This window comes from Durio zibethinus, chromosome 18 (genome assembly GCF_047325235.1).
Source record: "Durio zibethinus cultivar Kanyao isolate XHJ-2024 chromosome 18, ASM4732523v1, whole genome shotgun sequence".
Taxonomy (NCBI): Eukaryota; Viridiplantae; Streptophyta; class Magnoliopsida; order Malvales; family Malvaceae; genus Durio; species Durio zibethinus.
In genome coordinates, this window is record NC_143179.1 from 8,342,251 (window position 1) to 8,353,554 (window position 11,304).

Consider the following 11,304-nt stretch of genomic DNA (forward strand, 5'->3'; position numbering starts at 1 on the left):
GACATTCCTTTCCAAGTCATTAAACTTTTCTCACCTTTTTGTTGTAAATTAACTTTGTGCTCACGTCAACCGAATTTTGATATTATTTTAAAGAAATTTTATTTTATACATTAGTACCGGACATTTTTTTTTTATATAAATAGAATTAAGATGATGACATGTGTATTATTTTTTAAAATTAATTTTTTTATTTTTTAAATATATATTAAGAGATATATATCATCATCTTAATTCCATTTATGAAATTAAAAAACTCAACTATTAATTTATTTGATAAATTTTCTTACTTAAATATTAATTTGAGTTTTTAAAATCAATTTCACAAATCTTTCAAGATCTATTTATTATTTTATTGTTTGAACAGCTCTTTTATATGTATATATATTTATAGTTTATGGTTTTAGTTTTCATAAGTAGATGTATTTTTTTTATATAATATGTATCTAATTTCATTAGAAATAGGTTTCTAATATAATACTTTTTAGAATTTTATTAAGAGTCCAATTCTAACTCAATTTATATTAGGAGTACGATAATTATGTGAATGTATTAACGAGTTTGAGGTTCAATTTGGATAGTTTGTAAAATTAATCTTGATAAGATAAAAAATTAATAATAAAAGTTATTGTAGTTATGATTGAAAATTAAAGTTATTGTAACTATAATTAAAAAAAATTCAATAAAAAATTTATTTTAAATAGATATCATTAGAGATCGGAATTGATAATTGGATTTAACACATAATATAGTGAATTCGATTGTTTCGTATAAAAAATACATAAAATTCAAACTTGACTTAAGCGTGCTTGACTCAACCAATATTCCAATATATAAATATCAAATAGTGGAAAGAGAATTACACTATTTTTGTTTACATTGTTAATTTTGTTAATTAATTAACATGTTAAAACAACATTGATAATTAAGCATGATTATTATATGTGGGCATTAGGAAACAATTGATTTTTTATGGCCTCGTGATGTGGAGACATGTGGGTCCTAACAATTCCTATCAACGGTCAAGAAAAGATTTGGGAAAAGATCCAAATCGTTGACAATGCTTGATCCTTGGTCTTCCTAAATGGCCGACCACTTACTATCTCCATTCCAAATACACGAAAAATACACATTAGACTAATTCAACCTTTTTTTTTTTCTACTTATACATATATGTTGGTCCATTTAAAAATTTAATTTTCACCATTTAAAAGATACATATTTATTTATATATTTTTAATTTCATTGATTAGAGTTTAATTTTAATATATCGATCTCAAATAAAAAAACATATATATATTATTAAGTAAAAACAAGAGCGGAATTTATCGACTAATGAATTAATGCAAATAATTTTATTACTCATGTATAGAAATTAAACTAATAAATAATTATCATACCTAAAAAATGGAGCATATAGTAGAAAGAAATTAAAATTTTGAAGTATTTTTAATTTTTGTATAGATCATATGTAAGAATATTTTTTCTTAATAAATATGTGACACTGCATATAAATAAAGTCTTATTTTTCCATCTAGGAAAATACATAAATTAAAAAAAAAAGTTTTTTCTTTCATTTTTTTTTTTGGTTAAAGAAAATAACTCAAAGTCAAACTTCTCATAATTGGCATCAAGGCTTAATATATTTTGTTTCCCAGCTCATATTTCTCAAAGATGGAGCTGGATGAAATTTATAAAATATGTATGATGTTGAAAATTATCACATTTACTTATAATAAAAATTTTAAATTTCACATAATTTTTTTTGCAAGTGCCTGAATGTTATGAATTCGAAGGAATTTATATACATAATATTTATTTAATTAAATAAGTATAAGAGATAAAGGTTAGGGATAGATTAAAAAATAAAAAAAATTAAATTTTACACATAAAATTTGTAGAGTGACATGTATTTTTATTATATAATAAAAATAATTAAAAAATAAACATGTGACATTCTCTTGTCTTTACTTATAAAGTTCAAATATTTATTTATTTATTTACGTTGGATGCATGATGCATATTTTTACAAAAGAGGAAGATGCCATTAAATGGGGTTTGGACTTCATATGTGACTTTCTATAAGAACCCTAGCCCTTTTATGTTGGCCAATTGGGCCTTAATCATTGGGTTAACCCTTATGCAGCTGCTTGCTGGACGTCAGATCTCCTCCAAGTCATCCCTCAGCTTTTCTCACAACTTCTAACTCAAAACCTAATTTTTCTGTGGATAAGTAACTAGTCATGGATCATTAATGGATGGATGCCATATTAAATCTTCACTAACTATTCACTATCCAATCAAATTTCACCCATATATAACTTATTATCAATCCCATAAAGTTTCAAAACCTACCCTTTAATCCCCATTATCAACATATAACTAGTTAATTACATAATTAATCAAAATAAACTTTTTTTACTAGATTTTATTAAGATTTGAGCTATAATTATTAGAATTAAGAGTTTAATATTTTATTAACAGATTATACGGCTATTGAGTAAAATTCTTGCGTGACAATCACTTAATTGTAAGAAAAAAAAGTTACATATTAACTCCTCTCTTCTCTTATCATTGTCAATACAATCAGAGAGATTTGTCTTGTTTTCTATTGAGATTCCTTAATGCAATCTTTCCTATGAAATGAAGGATAAGTTATTAGGACAATCAGCTACTTTTGCCTTCCTGTTTCGAATAACTAGCTTATTAATATGAATAAGGGTACGCAGCTTTCTCTAAGCCGGATCGTCTTCTTAGCCACACCAAGGACGACATTGATAACGTCCTTTTAACAAATTTTTGTCAAAATTATTTCTGGAATGTCACAGGGACTCCTCGATCAAGACTGTTGTAGAGAACTACAGGAGAAGGGGAAGAGTGTACCATGCTCAAAGGCTTTATCATTATCATTTTCTATGAAACATCGGAAACATAATAAGGAATCATGGCTACAACTGTAAAGTTCACTAACCATGAAAAATCTTTTTGTAGTTATGCAGAAGCAGCAGCGTATGCTTCAACTTTAATTTGTCTTGGATTTTCAAATATATAATAATAACAACTAAAAGATTACTTAAAAAAAGTCGATTATTCGTGCCTTTTGGCTTTAGATTCAAGTCATGAAGACAACAAAAAATTTATTGAAACATCAATCAAGGGAATACTCCAAATGAACTTTAGACAAAAACTTGATATTATCGAATGGACTTTTTTTTTTCATAGTGTATATATATGTGTGTGTGTGTGTGTATAGATATATATCTTCTTTTCAAGGGAAATCTAGTGTGGATGTTATTCTTTTATAAAGCAAATAATTTACATGTTATAAAGCATCCATCCACGTGTCCCATGGAAGATCAATATTGATGCTAGGTATCCGAAAAAAATCATCTCGAAAACTATTTAGATAAGACACAATGTCATGTTTTGGAACAATTTTTTCTTCTCAAAAACAAGATTAGGTTTTTTAGAAGTACTCGAATGAAATGCATAGTGCATGTAAGCTTCCTTGATTTCCTAGAGTCAAAGATAGTATAAATAGAAACCATACCTGCTTGTCTATATTTCTTCACTTTCATTTACACTATATTTGGTAAGAATGGAGTAAACAGGAAGAAATGGAAAAAATAAGAAAAGAAAATAGAAAGAAGAGGAAGGGAAGTCATATTTTCTTCGTTGTATTTGGTATGAATGATGGAAAATAGAGGAAAAAAGAAATTAAGGGTAAAAGTATAAACAAAATTGTTAATTTAAGTTTTTTTGAGTTTATATTTAATATATTATCAATTTATAACTTTTATACATTATAAATAAATCTAATGTTATCTCATTAATACAGTGAATAAACCATTTCATTAATTAGTAAGTTTTTTTTTAAATATTATTTTTTATATATTTATTTTAAGGATTGATAGTTATTTATTAATGAGATGATATTATTTGATTCATTGACAGTGTATAAAATCTATACACTAATAGTGTATTAAATACAAATGACGGAAATGATGGACATAATGAAATAATTTCTTCTTCCACACCTCTTTTCCTGTCTTACCAAATATAGTGTTACTTTTCATTAACCATTTCAAGCTTGATATTTAATTTGATTGCTTCTAATTTTCAGCCTTTAATCAAAATTGTCAACCATTTTAACTTTTTGGGTTGGCTTGATTTGTGGGAATTGCCTTAAAATGTTAGGTCAGCCACTCAGTAGCATATTAACTGCTTCCATCGTCTATCATTTTAGTGTTAAACGATCTTCAATTGGTAACTTAACTTTTGAACCAATCTTTAACATTTTTTTTTTTTGCCAAGAAAAGTTTAAGAGCAAAGAAAGTTATCTCGTTTTTAGGATTAGAGTAAGCCATCAACCCACAAAAAAATTTTCGAATTCTTTGAAACTTTTTATAAATTATATACTAACAAAATATCATGATGTTCGAATTTAAATGTTTTACATCCAAGTGCTTTACTTCCAAGCCAACTAACCTCTTTAACATCAAAACAATGTTTGGACAGATTGTGTGGTCTGCACTACATATACACTGAACCTCCCTAAAAATGCATGCAGAACAGGTAAAAGTACAAGTAAAAAATGGGCATTTTTTACACTATTCAAATCGAAGGGAGTAGAATGCGTCCGTGCATGACACGATTCCAAAAGAACGTACAGGATGCTCTGCATGGGATTAAAGGATACTTGACTAATTAATTGGTCGGTGCATTTTACAAGAAATCATGATCGTATAATTGAACTCTAAAGCTGCTGCAGGACCGGCCCCTTTCAATTTAACTTTTCTCAGCTTTTGATAAGGGAAAATGGAAAAGGAAGGAAAACAAAAGAAGAAAAGAAGGTGAAAAAAAGAGGGGAAAAAGGAGAAAGAAACCAAGTAGATTTGATTAATTTGCATGAACCCCAAACAAACCCCGAGGCTAAACAGGAAGGAAACCCTAATGGTTAAGGAAAAGAAATGGGAAAAAAGGTAATACTATTGGAGAGAATCTGACACCTAACTAATTCCAATTACATAACTTTTTTAGTTTTTGAAAAAGATTTGACCTTTTCTTTTTTGCAAGTTGAAGTCAAGTTATCTATAACTGAAACATCAATCCAACTGTGAGATGATTATGATCTAGACGTGACATGAATCGAGCGGTTCATACTTGGTTGGCTTATAGGCACGACAGAGACATGAATCATATTAGAGTCTAGAAGCAAAGACGGATGAGTTTCTACAGTAATCATGCCATGCTTTTCAATCTGATGAGGAGCTTGTTAATCAAATCATTTTGTCCAGGAGCAAGGATCAAATTATTCGATAAAGATTTTTTTCCTTTGCACTGATAATCCAACAGTGATTTGTCAACCAACTGCAAATGGACCTGATCTGACCCACCAATTCATGGGAAACATTAAATATTGCCTACTAGTTAAGATTGATGGGTTCTTTTAAAAATTTTTTGTCCTGGTGCAAGGATGGCCATAGGATCAAAACAAGCTTTCCTCTCCATAAACCTTGTCCATTGATTCCCAAAATGTCGTTTCCAATCCTCTATTGACTGGTAGTGAGGAAGGTATAGCTTGAAATCCAAACCCGCTTTGATGCACCACTTAACAATCTCATGGTTTTGTGCAACCAAATCCTCAACCGATGGGCCTTTGGTGACGAACCGGAGCAACGCCACGATGTAGAAGATTTCGCCTTCCGGTAGCGCCACAGATGTACGATTATCCCATCTGAAAAACACATTTGAAAGCAAACATGCATGTATTAAAAATAACAAATATATTGGCAGTGATCGTCGCCAAAGACAGCCGGCTATAGGGGTAATTTCGTCCAAGAAAAAGAAAATCGTTGCTGGAGCCCAGACAAATTTGGGTGGCTAATAAATTTGTTTGTCGTTCTCAAATGGTAAAGACTGACACGGAACGTTACCTCACTTGAAGTACCCTCAATGACCAAAATACCCCACATTTTTGTCTGAATTTGATACATTTCGGACAGTGAAATATGTTGTCCCACAAAGTGCTTGTTCTACGCCAACACGCCACTGCTGCACCATACACCTAAATGTGACGTAAACTCTAACACAAATTCTCAAGTACGGATTTGATCCAGTATGGTTGAGCTCAGCGTAAGATGATACTACAACCAGGACATGGGGGAGATTGGATTGGTTGTGATTGATGTTCTAGGCCACATAATCTCGTGGGTGCCATTTGGTTGATTCTATAACTTTCAGAAGTAGAATTTCTTTGACCTTCCTTTGAAAAACACAAAGGAAAATTCTTAACCGCCCGATTTAATCCAACAAAACACAGTGAAAAAGCCAGGTGATTGAGGTTGGAGGGGTCGTGATTCAATGGGGTTGAAATCGAGGAGCAAAATTACAACCAAGCCCCTACGGCCCCACCGATGACAAGTGTCGAGAGGCTAATTTGCTCCTGGCGAAAACCTAGTCATCCCACACGTGATCGACATGCAGTTTGACATATAATTAGAGGTTCAAAAAATAAGTGTGGGGAAAGCACTCACTTGTTTCGCAAAAGAGGGTAAACCAGCATGGGTCCACCGACTCCATCTTTCACCATCTTTTTAAACACCGTCCGATCAAAGTCAGCAATGTCTGATTTGGACACGAAGAGATTCAACCAAGGGTGCGGGCTGTCCCAAACGCCATTGGCTTTCGCGTGTTCCTCCGTCCGCTTCACACGCAATAAAAACTCCTTGTAACTGAGATCCACCTGGAACTTCAACAGTTCCACAAATCCTAGCCGTCCAAGAAGTCTGCTCACGGCCTGCACAGGGAACCGAGTAAAACAAAAACGGAGTCAGGGCCAATCACGTCATTTCAATCGAACAAAGCGAAAAAAACGCCGTTCTTGCATTACAGATTGCAGATTATGGGCTTCTTGGCCGTTTGTGGAACTACGGGGACCAAAACGTCAGCCTAAATCTCAATGATCAGCCAGCAACGACATGTACTGTTATCACGTTACTCTTCCAGTCCTGACGAATTCCTAATTTCAGGAAATACGAGGGAAGGAACAGCAGGGTCTCATTCTCGTAATTAAACCCCAACAGAATGGGCACTTGCAATAACTTTTTTGTGTCAGAAAATCCAAGATGTATGGTCAGTTTCAACAGTGAAACTATATACCAACGAATAATAGTCCACACATTATTATTTTCTTTTAATTTTTATAACAAAAAATCACATCTTTAGTGAATAATCGGTTCTCGTTATGATGGAAGACGAGAATAAGCCCGTCCTCCGTTGCTGAGGGTTGTACACGTGTAAGCAAACTGTGAGTGTTCTTTGATTTTTTTCACTGACCATCGCGGACATGGTCGATGAAAGGACCCCACTTTTTGTTCGTGGTCAACAGCCTTGTACGGAACCCACTTAGCCACCACTTAGGTCAAAACTCAGTCATCAGTGTGTAATGCAACATAAAATTATATACCCCACGGTGTCCAGTTCCGGCGAAAGACTCCAATTTTATTTTTATATCATTCATCGACGGTCACCAATCAAGGTTCTATCTTGTTATGTTAATACATGATGCAGGAGATTATCAATTCAAAAAAAAAAAAAAGAAAGAATTTGTTACCGTATCTACAGTTGAAGGGTGGTCACCGTTGCGGTAATGGAAAGCCCCTTCGAGGCAATAGAGGACTGAGCCAGCGGTTTGAGGGATGTGAGCCGGGTTGAACTCATGGTCTGGGTCCAATGGCACGGATGGCCAGCCATTAACCGGATCATCATTGTTGGAGAATACGAACCCTTCCACGTAATCAAACGACTCGCCTTCTTTCTGAATCACCAGAAACTCAGCATCCCGACTGAATTCCTCAAACTCAGAATACACTACCCTTATCCATCTTACCTAATCACACAAATAATAATAAAAAAAAACAACCTTAAAACGAACCAAATCACTTAGCTTACGCGTGTCACCCATGCACTTCAAACAATCTTAAATGTTTGTTTTTTGTTGAAATAGTAAAATACCTACCATGTCCGGAACTGGCTGTAGCTTTACCCTTGCTCGGGTAATTATACCAAACTGACCGAGTCCGCCGAGGACTGCGAAAAAGAGTTCGGAGTTTTGGTTTTCGGAGCAAACCGTTATTTCTCCTTTTCCAGTTACAACTTCCAATTCCGTCACGTTCGACGTTTGGGGACCATAACGGAAGGTTTGTCCACTGACGCCAGCGTTAGATAAAGTCCCACCCACCGTTAAGCTCAAGTAATCCGTCCACGACCTTGGAGCCAAACCGAGCGTCAAAACACACCGTGTCAAGACGTCTTCCCATAATGCCCCGCCGGAGACATCGATATAAGGAGAGCCATTTATTGTCGAGAATGTGAAATGGTTTTCCTCCGTGGAACGCATGTCTATCACGAGCCCTCCATCGGCCATCGCCTGACCGTTGATCGAGTGACCATTTCCCCTTGCCGCAACCGTCAGATGAGAAGTCCGTGACGCGGCCTTAACGACCCGAGCTATATCCTCTGCTCCAGAAGGTTTAATTAAAGCCAACGACTCAACCGAATAAAGGCCGCCGAAATCTCTACCGGCTACACCTGTAATACCAGCGCTTTCGATGCTGCCTTGGAGGTCGAGGGATTTAGATATGCTGGAAGCGACGTCGTCGGGTTTGGACTCCGCATCGGTGTCGTGTACGATTCGTCCCAAGCAAGCTATCATCTTTGTACACTTCGCTGGAAATGGGAATTTCGCCTCTCCCACTCTCTCTGTTTTGTGTACCATAAAATGAACGAAAGAAAAATTACAAGGGACGGTAATGTATCTGGTTTGGACGTTGCGGCCCATGGGAAGGAGGGCGTTTAAATAGAGGCAAGATTCAGATAGGGCAGCTGAAATTTGATAAGTTTTTTTTATTAAAAATTTTGTAATATATAAAAAGATTTTTAATAAATTTATATATATTTAAATAAATATTTTTAATAAAAATATTGTTAAAATTTTTATTATTAAATAAATAGTGATTAAATTTGAATTATAAATAATATTTTTAATATATAAATTTGATTTTCATATTAAATTTTATAAATTTATGGGTTTAAATTTTTTATTAAATTATTTATTTTTAAAAATTTCACAAATTTGATAAAAAAATTAATGTAAATTTTGTCCGTTTAAATAGTGCCGAAATTGGGTAGGGTTTTGGAGTTTAATAAAAATGGGTTTTAATTTAATTAATTAATTTAGATAAAAAAAAAAATTGGTTGACGTTGTAATCCTACCGAGATTCTTTGCCTGCGACATCCTTTATTTTATTGGAAAAATAAATACTAGTACTCCTTAAAAAAGTTTGGACCAATTGTAATTTACCTTTTTTAATATTTCTGAATTTTAATTTTGGACAAAAGTTTACAGTCTTTTTGTTTGAATGTAAAATTTGGATGGATTTGTTTACATATATTATTTAAGGATAGTAAAAATATTATATAAGAACAAAAATTTACATTTAAAACTGGGTGTTTATATGTATTGATTAGAGATAATTAAATTATTATTTTAGAAAATAAATTTGTATTTAATTTATTATTTTTATTAAATACAAAAAACAATATCTTAATTATATCTTTTCAAATATCACTTTAACCGGCATCATTAGGCACTTTTTAACATTGCTTTTATTATTTTTAAAATTTAATTAAAACGATCATATCAATTTTGTAACCAGTGTTTGTAATAATTGCATTTGTAGTTTTTCGAGACTTTAATTTAGACATGGAACTTTAAATAAGAATAATTTGTATGGGTTGATAAATGAAAAAATAAAAAAAGGCAAGAACATAAAAATAAAATAAAATAGCCTTTGTGTAGGAATGAATAATTTATTGGTTCGGTAAAAAAAATTAATAATTAATTTAATTTAATTTAATTTAAAAAATAATCGAATTAATCAAATATTATTAAATAATCGATCGTAATCGAATCGACTAAAATCGATTAGATTCAGTCGGTTTGATTAAATAATTATTATTTTTATAAATAATTATTTAATCATAAATTTAATTAAATAAAATTCAAACTCAAATATCATTAAAACTAAATGACTAAAGAATTTAATAATTTTAATAATATTTTATAATAAAAAAATATTTATCTCATTTTTTTTATTTTTATTTATTAAAAATTTGATTAATTCAGTCAGTTTGATTATCAATTTTAAAAAATAAAAATCAACTGAATTAATTAATTTAATCGATTTAAAACATCGATTATAACTAAAATAAAATAAATCAAATCGATTTAATCGAATTTATTCGAGTTCGATTGATCTAATCGATTCAAATCGATTTTTGCTCACCCTTACCATTATGATGATGTACATTCATATATAAGTTAAAGACCCAAAAGAGTTACTTGTTGCTGTTGTTCTAGTTCATTATAAAATAAACAAAGAATACATATTCTTTTCGTCTTAATTTATTTGTTTTATATTGATTTTTATAGAATTAAAAAAAATAATTTTAATATATTTAATATTAAAATTAAAATTTTTATGAATTTTAATGTTAAAAAAAATGAGTTTTAGATATTCATGAAAAAAAAAAGACATAATTTTGGCAACCTATTAATCAATTATACTGCCAAAAAAAAAAACCTATTAATCAATTGTAGCAAAATTTAAGCACAAATTAATATTAGATGGATATTAGTTTTCTTTTTGGCCCACACCAGATGGTAGAGTTTTTTGAAGAACACTAAATATTAATTTTTATATAAAAAAAAAGATTCCACACATTTCACCCGGACGAATAATTGATATATTATTATTATTTTTTATTTTATGGTTGAACCTTTAATAAGTCAAAAAAAGCAGTTGTTAGAGTTGTAAAGTCAATGAAATATTTTATAGTTGTGGAAACAAATTAAGAAAATATAATTAAATAATGTTTAATTAAAATGAGTGCAACATTTGAACTACTAAAAGAGTACATTTGTAGAAAAAAAATGGAAAGAAGCAAACAACAAGATTCATGAAACCCATTGAAGATATTAGATTAGTTTCAATTAGTCAAATAATTTTTTAATTAAGTAAATTCAACGCCATTGTTGAAGGAGTGAGCTCATCAAGCATGAGATAAGTTTAGTTTGGGGATTAATTTTTTTTAATTATGTTTAGTATAAAAATAATCACTATTTTGAGATAAAAAAAAGAAGTTTTTTATATTGAGATTTAAAATTTAAATTATTAAATGGTATTTTTTTTAAAAAATATCATATGAATTAATTGCATTAATTAAGTTTTGGGTTTAATTTTT

At 30.9% G+C, this 11,304-nt stretch overlaps 1 protein-coding gene across 1 annotated transcript; it reads right to left on the minus strand.

The window, feature by feature from the left end:
• Positions 1 to 5,308: 5,308 nt before the first annotated feature.
• LOC111300404 (cytokinin dehydrogenase 7-like) lies at positions 5,309 to 8,848 on the minus strand. Its single transcript, XM_022896042.2, has 4 exons — positions 8,018 to 8,848; positions 7,613 to 7,888; positions 6,534 to 6,796; positions 5,309 to 5,734 (listed from the first exon to the last, which is right to left on the minus strand). Exons 1-4 carry the CDS (start codon positions 8,837 to 8,839, stop codon positions 5,428 to 5,430), a joined length of 1,668 nt encoding a protein of 555 aa, XP_022751777.2. The 5' UTR covers positions 8,840 to 8,848; the 3' UTR covers positions 5,309 to 5,427.
• Between the last annotated feature and the right edge of the window lie 2,456 nt (positions 8,849 to 11,304).